This window comes from Pholcus phalangioides, unplaced genomic scaffold (assembly GCF_987345545.1).
Source record: "Pholcus phalangioides strain wild (caught in Gottingen) unplaced genomic scaffold, Ppha-v1.0 ptg000003l_1, whole genome shotgun sequence".
NCBI classification, from domain to species: domain Eukaryota; kingdom Metazoa; phylum Arthropoda; class Arachnida; order Araneae; family Pholcidae; genus Pholcus; species Pholcus phalangioides.
This window is the reverse complement of record NW_028301596.1, coordinates 49,186,725-49,203,876: the sequence shown is the minus strand read 5'-3', so window position 1 is coordinate 49,203,876 and position 17,152 is coordinate 49,186,725. Positions and strand designations below refer to the sequence as shown.

Here is a 17,152-nt window from a genome sequence, read left to right as displayed (position 1 = left end):
AAAGGGAAAGTATAATAGATAAGTGACCGTTCAAGTATTACGTCAGAAGATTTTTATCCATTTTTGACCCCCCCCCTCCCCCTTTGTCACAAAAGTAAGCAAAACTCGGACCCCCCCCCCCCGCTTATCAGTAAATTTTCGTCAGTACTTCCCCCCCCCCCTATCTCCTAACGCATATTGGGATCAGATACGTTACGTACGCGGAGGGAGGGGTTGGCACGATCCCTACTGTCCCCACCCCCCGATGATAAACAAATTGGTGCAAAAAATATTTAAAAACAAATAAAAATTTTGGAAAAAATACCGTTATTTATGTTATTATAATCAATTTCTGTTAACTTTAATGTTATTTGAAGGTTAAGAACATAAAATTTCTCTATAAGAAATTCATTGCCAACCACCCTCTAAGCCACAAATGATAAACGTATTCCCCACGGGCCAAATGTGGTCATCGGGGTTATCGGATGTGGTCCACCACCTCCAAACTAATTTTGTGAAAATTAACTAAGTGGCACATTTACGGATAGCTTAAGTGACCCATGGCACAATTGCGGAGTATTTAAATTTTCACGTGACACATTTTTATACCACTCAAGTAGTCCCGTAGCACGTTCACAGATCAGTTAAGTGACCCACCGCACAGTTCCAGAACACTTAAGCGGTCTGTGGCACATTTAGAGATCCCTTATGTGGCACAGTTTTAGAGCACTAAAGCGGCCCGCAGCTATACATCACTCAAGTTACCCGGGGACATTCCCAGATTATTTAAGTGATCCGCAGCATACTTGCAGATCATTTGAGTGACGCGCTGTGCAGTTCCAGCGGCCCGCTACACATTTATAGAACACTTGAGCGGTACGGACACATTTCCAGCTCACTTGAAGGATCAGCGGGACATTTAGAGATCACTAAAGGGACTTGTCAATAGGAATAATGTCAGTTCGGTGCCCACAAACTAGCGAAAGGTTCTTCCCGTTTTTGGTATTCCCAGTAAGATGAAGTAAGCATTATTCAAACACCCCCCCCCTCCCCTTGCCGTCAAAAGTAAACCTGAACACAACCCCCCAATTGATGCTGACGTAATACTTGAATGACTCCTAAGAGTCGTTTTCTAAGTCTCTTTGCAAGCTCTTTTATCAAAGAATCACGTTTAGACCCTAATGGCCAGAGCTTAAGCTCTAGTGCCTAAAGTTACGTTTTCATGAACTGTAACAAATTCTTTGTTCGCAGCATTACTCGAAATTTTTTCTTATCTATTTAAAAAGTGTTTTCCCTCACCGAGAGAGTGAGGGAACTCACTGTTGGGGAAGTGCAGTGAAACCCCTCTTAACGGTCACCCCACAAATTCATTAATCCCTGTTTTACGATATTTATAAAAAATATCCCGGCAAAAAAGTTTATTTAAATGATGTATTTCGAACCCAATGCTTAACTTTCACCCCCCAGATACAGTCACGGACACCATTTTCGTCATTCGTTCCATTCGACTGAAACCCCTGTACGGACACCAATAGTTGCGATTTTGGTTCAAATTATGCTCACTAGATGACAGCACTAGTTCTAATATTTCATCCACTTCTTGGCCACTTTCCTGTTAAATTCTATGACGTTTTTGTTAATGTTTGGCAACTCTAATGTTAGTTTGCTGGTTGTGCTCGTATATTTTACATGATTTCACGCTGTTTAATATGGTTTTCACGAGATCCTCGCTTTCTATCACTAAGCGAAGAGATTTCGAAGACAAAATTGAGGTCATATCGAATGTAGGGTAAAAAACGTAAATGGGAGTTCATGTTCCTGCTAATGAACGCAATGTCGAGAGAACACAGAATCCATTTCGAAGCAAATGGAATATTGGCATATGGCTGAAAAACGGAAAGCAACCTCGGAAAAGCAAGATGGGGAAAAATTCAGTTCCGGCTATGTTTTGGAAATAAATTTAAAAAGACAAAAGAACTTGCCATAGACGCAGTTGCGCACGATTGGTTTGTTTCAACAAAAGGCAAGAATTTACTTGGAAGAGTTGATCAACTTTGCCCAAGAATATTGAGAAGACACCAACGAATAAGGCAAATACACAAAAAATAATAAAAGTCCTAATGTATTTCAACACTAATTGGCGCCGTCTTCAGAGGAAAAATTTAACCACTAGTCTCGCTGACCGAGTTTCCCACTTGGGTTGAATACCAAATCTTAACAACATTCCGCAAATGTCCAATCAGGACGATGCATTAGTATCTCACGCAGGCTCACAGCTTCATTCTGACCACGACGTTTGAAGTGAACAGACGTACTTCTTCCGCTGAGCAACTGAGCGTTAAGATTTGGTATTCAACCCAAGTGGGAAATTCGGTCAGCAAGACTAGTGGTTAAATTTTTCCTCTGAAGACGGCACCCATTGGTGTTGAAATGCATTAGTACTTTTGTTATTTTTTGTGTATTTGCCTTATTCGTTGGTGTCTTCTCAATAAGAATTTACGTGTTTCGGTTTCAACCTGATTCTACAAGAACAAGCTCGAGAAGCTGCAGAAGAACTCGGACTCATCGACTTCAAAGCTTCAAATGATTCATCCCATCTTTTTCGGTCGAATTTTTTTGTTTCGCTGGTGTCTGCAAATAAGGGGTTTTATTGTACACCCATATACTTCGGCTGACCATATTTTTTCCAAAGAAATACGGGAAACTGTGATTCCAAATACGGGACACCGCAATTATCGCCAAAAATGTCGCCAACAGTAAACAAAATTGCCAAATATTGCTGAAACTACAGAAAAATTACAAAGGCAGTAAATGACGCATTACTTCGAATTGAAGTGAATTTAACTGAATTCCAAGAAATAAAACGTCCATCAAGACAAATGTGGGAGATTAATATTATTATTTATAATTGTAATTATCATAATATAATTTATGAGTTGAAAAATAATATCAATTTTTGACTTCAATAAAGAATAAAACTTCAATAAAACATTTTTTCGTGTAAAAAACAGGAAAAACCAGGACACTCTTACCAGAAAGTCGGCACGCGATTCAAAACCGTGTGGTCAAATCGCAATAGCAAAGGCGATAGAGAGAGAAAGTGGTTGAACAGCACTTCGCCAAATCAAATTTTTATGGTGGATTTGCTGCAATATGTGCAACCAGCCGTTCGAGGGTGCAGGGTATTGTACCTTGATGATGACGTTGATGGCCCTTGCACCCTTGGAACTCAAACTCCAATCAAATCCAAAGATGCATGTGCAACCTCGAGTGGTTGATAGCACATATTGCAGCAACTCCGTCATAAAGATGTGGTTTTTGTTTTTGCCGAAGTGCTGTTATGCACTCTCTAAAAACACCCTCTACCGCCTTTGCTATTGCTATTTAACCACTCACTTTATGTTACTCAGTAGGGGGAAATTAGCGGTTCTGGTGCACAATAGGCCTCCCCACGAGAACAATGGGTGCTCCCCTTTGCTGCCCACCTGCTCCCCTTTGCTCCCACGCGATAAGGGATGCTGCTGCCCCGCGATAAGAGAATGAGGGACACTAGATGGCGCTTTACTGTTTTTTTTTCCTAAATTAAATTTTTTATTGGGGGTTGTTCTTAAATTAAAATTTTTTATGTCAGTTTTCCCAAGTCTGACTAAAAAGTTTTCCTAGAAGTTTTCAAACGCTAAGAGGGAATTATGGTTTTTTAACTTTCCCGTCGGGCTGAAAAACCGTTCTTACTTTTTTTATGTCTAACCTTTCTTAAATTAAAGTTTTTTATATCAGTTTTTTCAATCTCAACAATGACGTCACCCTGTGTATACCGGGGCTATGGGGCACTCAAAGTCACGTGATCAACTGGGTTCTACTTTTTTCCCAATCATCCTAGAAAATTAAAGCTAATGACGAAAATTAAAGTTTCCAACATCATTAAATTATCGCATGACGTCACATTAGGGATCGTTCTTAAATTATCGTTTTCTCTAACTTACTTTTTTTTCAAACAGGTTTGATGAGGGCTTAAATTATGTTTTTAAAATAAAAAAAAATTATCTAGTTTAGCAAATACGATACCAAGGAACCTTTCCCAAATTAAATTTTTTAAATCACATCAGGGATCTTTCTTAAATTGCATCCTAAAATATTGTTGTTTTTTTTCAAAGAAGTTTGATGAGGGTTTGAATTACTTTAAAATAAAAAATTATCGTTTTTTTACGATGCAAGTCCTTCTTACTTTTTATGTCAGTTTTCCCAAGTCTGACTAAGAAAAGTCCCGATAAGTTTCCACGCTTTTTTAACCGTTCTTAATTTTTTTAATGTAAAAAGTTTTCTTCCCACACAAATTAAATCCCTAAAAAAGTTCTCACCAAGATGAGCTTAGCTGTAAAAAAAAATAATAAAACAAGGGAGCAATAAAATACAGAGTCATTTTATACGAATCAAGTTTTCATTTATTCAGATATATATACACGTAAGAAAAAAAATAATTGAATGAAAAATATTTACATGAAAAGAAAAAAATAATTGAATGAAAAATATTTACATGAAAAGAAAAAATAATTGAATGAAAAATATTTACATGAAAAGAAAAAATAATTGAATGAAAAATATTTACATGAAAAAATATTTACAGCACCGTCTCTATCCGGTTGCGATTGCGTAATGACCATACGCATATGTTTTTACACCATCACCGAGAATATATCTTTTATCGTCACGGGGGCACAGCGATGTTTTTCGCAGGGCGACCGTTTGCAGTTTGTGATTCACGGAGGATATTTTTATCATAGTATTTTTGATAGAGGAGTGGTTACGGAGGCAAGCCAGATAATCTTGATGTTTTAGTTGTTTTTTAACAACCGCACGAACGACCCCTTTAGCGGTCTTTTTCTCCGCGACTGCTGTGACCATGCTATACATTTTCGAACGCAAACCGACGAATTCCACAACGGGTTCACCGCCGTTCTCATCCTTCATAACGCCCACCACTTTTTTATTCTGCAGGCTAAACAGAGGATGATCACCGGGGTAATTTGACGTGTCGAATCTGTGGAGCTCCTCCCGCATATCACTATAAATATCACTGGTTTTAATCTCATATAGGAATGAATCTGTATCTGTGAACAAAACTTCCACACTGGGTCCGTATTTTTTCTTCATGAAATTATAATGAAAGTCCGCCATCAAGTGTTTGGACAGGTCCAAAATTGTGACACCGGTATATATTGGCCTGTCCAGATGGATTTTCGTTTTCAACATCTTGATGACGGTTAACTCACCGGTGATTATCCTGAAGCATTCGAATGCCGGGGATGATATCAGTTTCTTCAAGCTCTTCTGGTTGTTCACGAGACGGATGTCGACGTGCTTCCTCAGATTTTCTAGTGATTTCCCGTACACAGCGTTGTTGAGCAGCTTATAGAAGTCCTTCTCGAAGTCGCACCGGGCTTGCTTCCTCTTTTCCGTATTGAACGCTATGTACGGGCGTATCCAGGGCTCCTGTGTGAACTCGATTGCACGCCGAACACCCGTCAGCTTCATTCCCAGCGACGTATATAACTTCAGGCACCGGTAATGGATCACATAGGAAGTTTTGTTCATCAGATTCGGTGAGAGCTTTTTAGATGGTTTATCACCGGGTTTTTTTATGTATGGAGACAGCATATCATTTTTAATTTCTATATTTTCAGCCGCCAAGGGGAAGCAGTTATGCTCGTCGTGTAGCTCCACCGGGTATTCCAAGTCCACTTCCAATATGTACCCCTTGGCGCCGTTGTCGTCCACACTCAAAAAGTCGATGCTCTCAAGTTCACTGGGGGACAACCATCTGAAGTCTCTCACCGGGAGGGGCTCCATCATACACTTTCCATATAAATTATTCACGTCAAAATACATAATATATGATGTAGGATCACTGGGTTTGTAACCGGGAACTAAAGGGTTATTCGCTCGCGCATACCGCTTGGAGATGACAGAGACGCCGCCCCTGATGCCTTTCTCCAAGAAGAGGTGCATATCGGGATCGTTGATCAATTCCAACTGCACACCGGTCATTCTCAAGCAGGCATTCCAAGCCAACCCCGGGGATGTGAACGTATGCACCGGATCGATCTTGTAATTTTCTTGACAGAGTTTTCGAAAGCTCTCGAACACATCCCCGAGAAGCAGCACGTCAGTCTTTACATAGAGATCGTGATATTCACCGAGATTTTTCAACTGGAATTCCCTCCAAACGGTATGCGCGTATGCGTACTCCTCACTGGAAATATGTTGATCCCCCAGAGAGGTGTAAAAGGCCTCTCTTGGGGGTAGCACCGGATCTTCGAATTTCTGGAACGAGTCAACATACTCGTAGGGATAGCATCCCTTGCGTTCAAGAAGATGACTCTTGTTACCGAAGCATTTTAGCATGTTTTTAAAATCACCAGGGTTCATCGCTTGCACAAGACATTCCAAAGATGCTGATAGGAACTGGTTTGAATCGAGGAATCGCAGGCGACCGAGAGAAAAGGAAATGAATTTTTCCATATTCCGCCCAATCACCTGGATCCTGCGATCCGAGTAGAGGTTAAGTCCTTGCATCAGGAAATGCGAGTCGTAATTCTGAAGGTTGTGGAATATCACCGGGATGTGGCGTCTCAACCTGAGCTGGAGGTTGCACTTCTGATGAAGTGCAGCTCTAAAATCACCGGTGATGTGGCAATGGTCACGGACCCTGTCGTTGCCGAGAGGTTGCTCACACACCATGCAAGTGGTTGCATTCATAAAAATATAATCATCATCTTCTGTCATCTGTAAAGGCACCGGGTTGTCGAGCTTGCCCATGATGACTCGCTCTTCTTCCACCAGACACCGGAAAAAGACATCCACGCAGTCTTCACCCCTGTATATTGTGGGCTCCTTCACATACACACCATCGGGTCCCACGACTGTGTACGCGAAACCACAGGGGCGGTGAAGGCTCTTCTGGGTGGTGCTGGAGATCGATGGATCACGAGCGCATCCCTCCACCTTCTCCAAGATCGCCTCGAAGTCCGCGTAAATGACGTACGGGACACGAAGCTGGTAATGGTGGTTCTTGAATTGCATCACGTTCTCGCCTTCACCGGGATACGTCACGCGCTGAGGTCCATGCGACTGACACAGCGGTTCATGCGCATACAAATGCTCGGGGGAGGAGAAGCGTTGCAAGCAATATTCACAAAAGTGTGACGCTCCTTCATACTTGGTGGTATATGACAGCAAACGAGACATGTTGTTGATGAGACAGTAGTGTGACGTTGTCTCGCTGCTGATTAATAGGAGATTTATCACGGATTGTGATGTTGCCTCACTAATCCTGAGAGGAAAGACTTCTCCCCCCTCCAACCCAAAAACGTTGATGCGTAATGCATTCGATTTTTCAAAACGTGGGATTTGTTTTAAAGTCACCGGGTATGAAAGTCCACTGGTATCCAGCTCGCTCTCATACTGGATATAGTTGAACACCCTTTCGGGGTTTTGCTTCACCGGGTGTAGGGCAGCCAACACACACCAGAGAAAGCATTTCTCGTCATCGTTTTTTATATTTATCACGGCTTTCCTGGTGGCTACCCCCTTCGGCAGCGGAATGTAGGTGGCGGCCGCTAGTGGTTGGTACCGCGCCGTGTTTAGCTCAAGCAAGAGCACGCGCTCGAGTACCCAACCACTTCCGCTGCCTTCAAAATCCTCTGTCGCCTGCTTTACCTTTACGAAGGCTATTTGTAGGTGCTCTTCTATCTGGTCGGCGGTTAAAGTGGTGAGCATTTTACTTCGAAGATACCCGTTGCAGAACTCGTCCTCGCCGTCACTTCCTTTCCTGGAAAAAACAGCAGTCGCGACGATGTTCCATTTAAGGGACCTGTGGGTGGTCATGTCCTCCCTCAACAGCCGCGTCAACTCCTCTCTCACGCTGTCGAGGAAGGTCGTCATGTCCATTTCGGTGCCAGGCTCGGGGGTCAATTCGTGCGTCGACAACATATCTAAAGCGCGTCTGACTTGCCCTCCTCCCAGCTGCGGTGGTACTCGGTGATGGCTCGGTGCCCCAGGCTGGGGCGCTTCCCCGCCTTGCTGGGATGCTCCTCCAAGATGAGGTGCCCCTCCTAGCTGCGGTGGTGCTCGGAGATGGTTCGGTGCTCCTCCAAGATGAGGTGATGCTCTTTGGGGGGCGTGGCCCATGTTGCGTTGGTGGCGCATGAGGTGACTATTGCGGTGAAAAGCTGCACCGCACTCCATGCACTTGTGCTGGCGTTCACCATGCGTCAACCTATGACGGTTTAGATTCCGACGTAGGGAAAACTCCTTGCCGCACGTCTCGCATAGGTGTCGCTCCTGAAAAACAAATAAAAAGGGAATGTAGGACACGTAAGTCTAACACAAGCAATGGATGAGAGATACAGAAACCCACGTCTTCCCGCTAGTTTCGGTGGCGTATCCGCCCTCAAGCGCGTGCTCAAGTCATCAAAGAAAAAAGAAATCAGAGATTGGTTGGCTGGCGAGAGAGCGTACACGTTACACAGATCCATTAAAAAAGTGTTTCCCCGCAACAAAACAATAGTGGCCGGTCTGAACAGTCAATTTCAAATCGACTTGGTGGACATGCGTAATCTAGCAATTCACAACGATGGTTACAACTATCTTTTAACGTGCATCGACGTCTTCTCCAAATATGGTTTCGTCATACCCCTCAAAAGAAAGACCGGTGACAACGTGGTCAAAGCTTTAGAAAGCATCTTTCAGCAACGTCAACCAGTAGCGCTACAGAGCGATAAGGGGCGAGAATTTATAGCCGCGCCAGTACAGCGTTATCTAAAGCGTCAAGGCGTTAAGTTTTTCACTACGGAGAACGAACAGATCAAAGCCAGCGTGGTGGAGAGGTGGAACAGGTCGCTCAGAAACTGGATGTACAAGTACTTCACTGCCAAGAACACTTATCGCTACATCGAAATGATCGAAGATCTCGTGTGGAGCTACAATCACAGGTATCACAGATCTATAAAAATGAGACCCGTTGACGTGAACCCTGGAAACGAGTCGGAGGTGTGGAACAATCTCTATGGGAATACATCCAAGAAACAAGAATGTAAGTTTAAAGTGGGTGATCATGTGCGCATTAGCAGATCGAAGCACACTTTCGAGAGGGGTTACGAGTCCAATTTCACCGAGGAGATATTCGTGGTGAGCGAGTGCATTAGAAGGGAAATTCCCGTTTACCGACTCAAAGATCTGATGGGGGAAGAAATCAAGGGCACCTTCTACGCCGAAGAGATGGTCGGTGTTAAGATGGGAGAGAAATTCCCGATAGAAAAAGTTTTGAAGAAGAGGAGAAGAAAAGGAATAGTCCAGTACCTCGTGAAATTTCGAGGTTATCCGAAAAAATTCAACTCGTGGGTAGTGCTATAAAAACCCGGAAACAGCGCACGCATCTGTCACTTTCGAGATGGCTTCTTTCTATCTCACTTTACCCAGCGATGCCTCCATGGACTTTTTTCCAGACAACACGCTCTCGAATTTCGTGGTTAAACTCCCAAACACCCTGGAGTTCGAATCCGAGATGGAAGTCGCACTGTCAGAGATAATTTATCCCCATTCGTTCCACAACATCAATAAAGAGACAAACACTTTCGAATTCGATGTCGGTAACAAGGTAATGAAGACCGGTCGCATAGCCCCGGGTTTCTACGAGACGACCCCTGAACTGATCAAAGCCATATCCACTCAAAATTTTCAAGACAAGATCGGTGTGACGTACAACAAAGTCACGAAAAAAGTGAAGGTGAACCTCAAGAAAGACGCCAAGCTCAGACTCAGACACGGCATAGCTGAAAACTTGGGTTTCGAGCCCGGCTTGATAGAGGGCCCGACCATCGTCGATGGCCCTTTCACAGCGGATCCTAAATTGGACTTTCATCTCTTGTACGTGTACTGCAACCTGGTTGAACCTCAGGTCGTGGGTAACACCTACGCCCCGCTATTGAGAATCGTAAAAACTAGCGGCCAAGATGGAGATATAGTCAGCGTGTCTTTCGAACGCGCCCATTACATGCCGCTAGCCAGAAAGAGTTTCGACATCGTTCACATGTATTTAAGGACGCACATGGGGAAGTTTTTCACATTTCAACGTGGAAAGGTGATAGTGAAACTACACTTTAGACTGCGACATGCATTATAAGCCGTACCGGAGCTGTGCCCACAGCATCAACGATTACTATCTGACACAGGCTGGAAACGGACTCGGATATTATCAGGGTAGCGCTCTGCAAAGAGGTTATGGCCTCGGATCCATATTCAGCTCTCTCTTCAGATCGGCCGTACCGCTGTTGAAGCGAGGTGCCAAGGCCGTGGGATCTCAACTGTTACGCTCGGGCGTAGATTTCGCCAACGACATCGTTCAAGGAAAAGACGCAAAGGTAGCTGCTCGCGACCGTGCCAAGGAAGCCGGAAGGTCTCTCACGGATAGGGCGGCCAGTAAAGTCAAATCCATGCTCGGAGGAAAGAATAAAAGGAAGAGACTCGTCAAGAAAACTGTCAGTAAGAAGAGAGCTAGAAAGCTGTCGACATCCGATATATTCAGCGATGGCTTTAATCCACGAAAATTCTCATGAATGTTTGAAAAGCGAAGCCGATCTGTTCACGGTGCCACCCACGGAAACCTCTATAGAATCAGCCGAGTGGGTCCAGTACCATCCCATATCTCAAGTGCGTGATTCGGGGGCCCCCCTCGAATTTCACGTGGCCGGTAGTGCCGAAGAATACATAGACCTTTCTGCCACTCAGCTGTATGTCAGAGTAAAGGTGACAAAACCAGAATCCGACGAAGCCGTATCGACGGCGAATAATTTCCTACACTCCCTCTTCTCCCAGATTGACGTCTCGCTGAACGGGAGAACGCTCACGAACTCATCACACACTTATCCGTATCGAGCTTACCTGGAAACACTGCTTAACTACGGATCGGATGCAAAGAGAGGACCCCTGACAGCCGAGGGGTTCTACAAGGACACTGCAGGTCACATGTCTGACCTCACCAAGAACGAAGGGGCCAAGAAGAGAGCAAAACTCGCGGAAAATTCTTTTGAAATGATGGGCGTGCCTCACGTCGACATATTCTATCAACCGAAGCTGATGCTCTCTCTCGTGGACTTGAAGATGAGACTGGTTCGATCGAAACCCGAGTTCTTTCTGATCACTGCTGCTCAGGGTTGCGACGTGGTTATCGAGCAAGCGAGTATTTTTGTGCGTAAAGTAAGAATGAATCCTGCTGTGGCTGTAGCGCATGCCATGGCGCTCGAGAAAACAACAGCCAAATATTGCATTAACCGCGTGATATGCAAGGTCTATTCGATATCCATGGGAAGCATGAGTTTCGTGCAAGATAACGTATTTCTGGGTGTCATGCCTAAGCGATTGGTTATGGGCATGGTGGACACGGAAGCATTCAACGGAACGTTCGGTTTGAACCCCTTCGACTTCAAGCACAACAACGTCAACTTTGTTTCTGTTTCTATCGATGGAAGACCCGTCCCCCACACGTCGCTACAACCAGACTTTAGGAACAGACACGTCATCAGAGCCTACAACACACTCTTCGTGGGCACCGGAAGGCCCGGAGAAGATAAAGGATGTGACGTGAGCAGAGAAGAATATGAAGCCGGCGGTTACAGCCTCTTCGCCTTCAACCTGATACCCGACATGAGTGACTGCGGACACGTGCACCTACAAAAGCAGGGTAATCTGCGAGTGGAACTCAAGTTTTCCTCAGCCTTGACCAAGACCGTGTCGGTTATCATATTTGCCGAATTCGAATCGTTGGTGGAAATAACAAAGTCCAGAAGCGTCTTGTGTGACTTTGCGGGATGAACACTAAACAGATAGAGCACGCCCTCTCGACACACCCCCACACTCGAAAGGCTTTCCTAGGTGTTTTTGCGAGTGACAATTTACCCGAAAATGTGATCGCTTATCCCGCTGCACTGGTTGTGAACACGGACAGAGAGAATGAACCCGGAACGCACTGGTTGGCTATTTACATCGAAAACGAAGCGAGAGCTGATTTCTTCGACTCTTACGGGAACCCGCCCACCTATTTCAAGAAGGGACACATAAACAGATTTCTACGACGCTACTCGCGCGTCGACTATAATGACGTCATGTTACAATCAGATAAGACAACCGTGTGCGGTCACTATGTGATTTTTTTTATCTATTCTCGATGTATCGGCAAAAGTATGAATAATATTGTATCGCGTTTTAATATGCAAAACGATATGCGCGTAGCAAGCTTTGTAAAGAAAAATTTTTCTGTTAAATAAAAAATGCATTCGTAATTTTTTGTCATTTACTATGGAACCTTTCAAGCTGACACATCCGAGCACCGTGCTCATTGCCGGACCTACCGGTTCGGGAAAAACATATTTTCTCAGAGAACTATTAAAACACAGAAACGAAATGTTTCGAGAGCCTCACCCGAAGCGAGTTATATGGTTTTACGGCGAATATCAGACCCTGTTCGAAGATATGGAAGACTACGTTGAGTTTCGAGAGGGGAGCAATTTCGAAAGCGTGGAAGAAGACAGCTTGGTGATTTTAGATGATCTCATGAACGAGCTATCCGGCGAAAAAAAATTAGCAAACCTTTTCACAAAGTACAGCCACCACAGAAAATTGACAGTGATTTTCATTGTGCAGAACGTGTTTCATCATGGGCGGGAAATGAGAAACGTTTCTCTGAACGCACAGTATATGTTTCTATTCAAAAATAGAAGAGATGTCAGTCAAGTGACCCACCTGGGACGTCAGCTGTTTCCCAGCAAAATCAAATTTTTCAACGAGGTGTTCGAAGATAGCACGAAAAAACCGTATTCGTATTTAATGGTAGATTTACGGCCCGAGACGGAGGAAGAAATGCGCTTGCGCACTAACGTGTTACCTGGGCAGACGCAATATATCTATAAACCCAGGAAATGAAACTTTCCATTTTTGAAAATGACGGCAGTGATAGAGGTCGAGGGTTTCCAGCTGTCGGATAGAACATTCATAATCAAGGAGTTGGCGTGGTGTTTCATGCATTCGAGAGAGAATTTTCACTCTGTATACAAACCGCCCAAAAAATTTTCGGAATTATCTCCTAGAGATAGACACCAATGTCTCTACGTCACCAACAACATACACGAAATATCGTGGTCGGCGGGTGATGTACCCTTTGAAATGCTGGAGCAACATTTGCAGCGATTATCAAAAGTCGTATTGTATACGAAAGGCCACGACAAGTGTCGGATGCTACTGCAACAGTACGGGTTAAAGGTTTATAATCTAGATGCCATTCTCTGCCCCAATATTGTGGACTTGCCAGAAGTGAGCGCGAACTGTTGTCGCCACGAAAGCATGATAAAGCACTGCGCGCTGAAGAAGGCTATAGCATATAGCATATGGTTGGAATAAAAATACCGTTATTTATAAGTATGGCATTGGAGAAGCAACAAGTGCTTCGTCTACTCTCTGCCTGTCCGAGGAATAAACGTAAGGATTTGTTGAAGAAATTACCGAAATCAGCATTAAAGACAGTCTGCGAGTGCTCACTCAATATTTTGAAGGGTGTCATACCGTTATCCTCAAAACAGAAAAATAAACTGAAAAGGCACAGAAATACACTTCGCAAACTCGCCTGCAAAAAGACGCCGCTATACGAGAAAAAGCGCGTGCTGATTCAGAAAGGAGGTTTTTTGTTCCAGTTAATCCCAGCCGCCATACAAACCCTCGCCACTTTGTTCACGAGATAATGGAGCACGCACAGAAATTCGCTCTGGTTCCAGAACAATTGTTATCGCGTCATGTGACCACAAAAGAGCAGCTTTCTGAGTTGGACAACGAGATGTTGAAAATACTGCGAAGCAAGGAGCCCGAAGCTATAAAAATTAAACTCTATCAGAATCTGCTGAACAAGAGAATCAACGTCGCCGAGAACAATCCACCGCGGTTACCAGAACCGAAAATTCAAGAAGTAGAAAAAGAGAAGAAAAAGAAAGTTGACGAATTACCAATAGCTCTGATTTCTGTCCCGAAATCGCAAAGAGGGCACTCAGAAAAAATTATCACGCATATAAATAAGCATCCGAACATATTAAAAATTAATTCTAACGGCTCGATCGTTTATAAGAGCAGACTCATCAAAGGAAGCGACATTCGCGATTTGATATCAAGTGTGGTCGGTCGGAGAAAATCACCCGTGGTGGGTCAAGAAATTTTCCTGAAAGCGCTAGAAGAAACCGGAGCTCCGAGAGATTATATAAAAAACCCATTTTTGAAACATATTTGGTTAGAGCTTTGAAATGCCAACAACAGTGGAAGCCGTGATCTACGATCAAAACAATAGAAAGCAGGGTATCGCATGGAAAACGGATGTACCGTCATTCGATTTACCGAGCTGCTGGTCCTACGAATTGGAGAGTAATGGAGAACTGATAAGACACAAGAGAATGTTCGCCATATTCACGATACTGATTGTTATATTATTTACTCTTATAGCAACAACATATAAAAATCAAATGGACTTTGAAAGATGTAATTCCTCTCTTCCGCTGGGAGGAAATATTTTTCTCACGTATTGTAATAAAACCTACGATATACGCTATTTTAGCGGAAATGCGCCCACTACGAAAGCCGTTAATCTCACCAGTGCGCAAATGTATAAATTGATTCACGAGTCTGCGGATGTGCTCATATACAACTGAATAAAATATATTTTTTTTTCTATGTATTTGAATTCTTGTGTCGAAATTTTACTCGCGACACGAATAATTTGAATTAGAGTGAAATTTAGCTCGTGACATGAAATGAAATTTAAACGCAATAAAATTTAACTCGCGACATGAAATAAAATAATGGATCAAAAAAGTTCTACCAATAAAAAAAAAAATTAAAAGAAAACACTGACCTTTTTCTTCTTCTCTGGTGGAGCATAACCACTCGGTCCAGCTTCGTCCATTATACGCTTATTCATGCTCATACATTGTTTGACGAAATTCTCCTCGTCTTCTACCAAAAATTTAAATTCACTTCCACTAATTAAATTATCGTTGAGACATTCATCAATGAAATTTTGTTCATCAGCAAACAACCTAACTAGATCTTCTTCATTAATCCCGAAATTCACGAAAGAACTCATACTTCCAATGCGAAAGAAGAAAGAAAGCTGAAATGAAGTTGACTCTATTGAGATCAAAAACGAAATGAGAGATCGTGTGAAGACGACACTTTTTATCGCGAAAGGTGATGACCAGAGCGTTATCGATGATTCATGTACAGCCGACGGTCATCGCGGTGACTCACATGCATCTGGGTACTCGTGACAATCTCACTCTACTGATTATTTTTGACTCAACTTGTGCTCGCCAATACTGATTATTTTTGACTAACCAAATGTAGTACTGATTATTTTTTATACAGTCGAATGTTATACTGCTGATTATTTTTTGGTGCTATCAAATCACCAAATGGGGTACTGTTTATTTTTTGCGCTTGCCAATGCAATAGTACTGATTATATTTGACTCCAACATAGTATATTCACATACTAGTTCAATTATATATAAACTGTGTGGTAGACGCAATTGCTTCACTCAGTTCTCCGGTTCACTTGGATACGCTCTCTCTCCGCAAATCTCACTCGGTAAGAATTTTTTTTTTTTTATAACTATGGCTTCTTGTGTACTTGATCTGGAAGGGGTAATGCTTAGAAATGGACTATATGTAGTTAAGGAAATGGCTTGCTTCAATTTAGGCACAGGGAGAGTTTATCATTCACTCTATCTGCCACCTTTTTCTAGCGATGAGCTTGCAGATGAAGATTTTAAGCAAATGGTTTGGGTTAGTAAAAATATCCATAATATTGGATGGGAAGAAGGTCTTTTCGACTATAAATTGATGAAAATTCATCTCGTAAGCGTAAATAATAAGTTTAGTCAAATTTATGTTAATTGCATGCAGAAAAAAAAATTTCTAGAGCAGCGATTTAATTTGAAAACGGTAGAAGTCTTGAACTTTCCTAAATCGCTAGCGACAAACAGCGTTTCTTGCAGCTTTCACCCTCTGCAAAAGGGTCATTGTGCTAGAGGGAAGGTCATGGCGTACGCTGAATGGTTAGAGAGTTAAAATTAATTTCTAATTTTTTTTTTTTTTTTTTTTTTTTTTTTTTTTTAATAATAGTTACAATTTTTTTTTAATTATTTGTTCATGCGTAATCGAAAAAAAAATATATATATTTCATTGGTTTGGGGAATAATTTTCATCTATTTTTTCTTATCGTGAGATTTGCGGATTGAATGTGTTGTCACTCTTCTCGTTTAGAAAAAAAAAAATGACAAGTCTTTGCTTTGAATACGCACAAAACGTTCTGGAACAACCCAATGCTGTGCTACGACAACTTGAAAGGGAAATCGTATACCGTCCGGCCGAGGAATGCATCTTCAAGTTCGGTGATAGGACTTATCCAATGCCCCGCCAACACGCAGCCTACGGCGACCCCGATTTATTCTACAAATTTTCTGGAATGAAGCTCCAAGCCCAACCGTGGACGCCTCTCCTATTGGATTTGAAAGCTGTGGTCGAGAGCATCACAGGTTACGACTACAACTTCGTTGTCATCAACCGATACTCTGATGGACAGAAGAGCATCTCCCCTCACTCCGATGATGAGACGCAGCTCGTGAAAGATCATCCCATCGCTTGCCTCTCCCTGGGCGCTGAAAGAAAAATCATCTTCTCTCGTCGGGAGCACAAGTCCGTGGACCGAATCCTCGAGCACAACAGCCTCTTGACAATGCTACCTCCAACTAACCAGCTGTGGCGTCACGCGATTCCAAAGGACTCGAAAGTCAAAGACGTTCGCGTTAGTCTCACGTTCCGGAAAATAGTCCAGACAAAGAGGAAAGCCGTGGCAGAATCACCACCAGCTAAGAGATCTCGCAGCAGTGGCTTCGATAAAAGCCAACTACCAACCAACATATTCCACATCGAAGAGAACTTTTATGTTAGTGTAGTGATCTTCAACGGGGAAGTGAAAGTTCACATACGCGAATACTACGAAGAAGAGGGACTCGTGAAGCCAGGCAAGAACGGCGTGACTCTTTCTCCATACGTGTGGCAATGCTTGCTAACTGAATTCTCCC

General features: G+C 43.1%; 2 protein-coding genes across 3 annotated transcripts in view; both read right to left on the bottom strand.

The window, feature by feature from the left end:
- LOC149088755 (regulator of G protein signaling 7-binding protein A-like) overlaps nucleotides 1-17,152 on the bottom strand; it is a 280,027-nt gene that overhangs the window by 6,411 nt on the left and 256,464 nt on the right. The window lies entirely within an intron of this gene.
- On the bottom strand, nucleotides 4,564-15,429 carry LOC149088758 (uncharacterized). The gene is made up of 2 exons (XM_089249768.1): nucleotides 14,921-15,429; nucleotides 4,564-8,319 (listed from the first exon to the last, which is right to left on the bottom strand). The coding sequence occupies exons 1-2, from the start codon at nucleotides 15,149-15,151 to the stop codon at nucleotides 4,612-4,614; spliced, it is 3,939 nt and encodes a 1,312-aa protein (XP_089105894.1). The 5' UTR covers nucleotides 15,152-15,429; the 3' UTR covers nucleotides 4,564-4,611.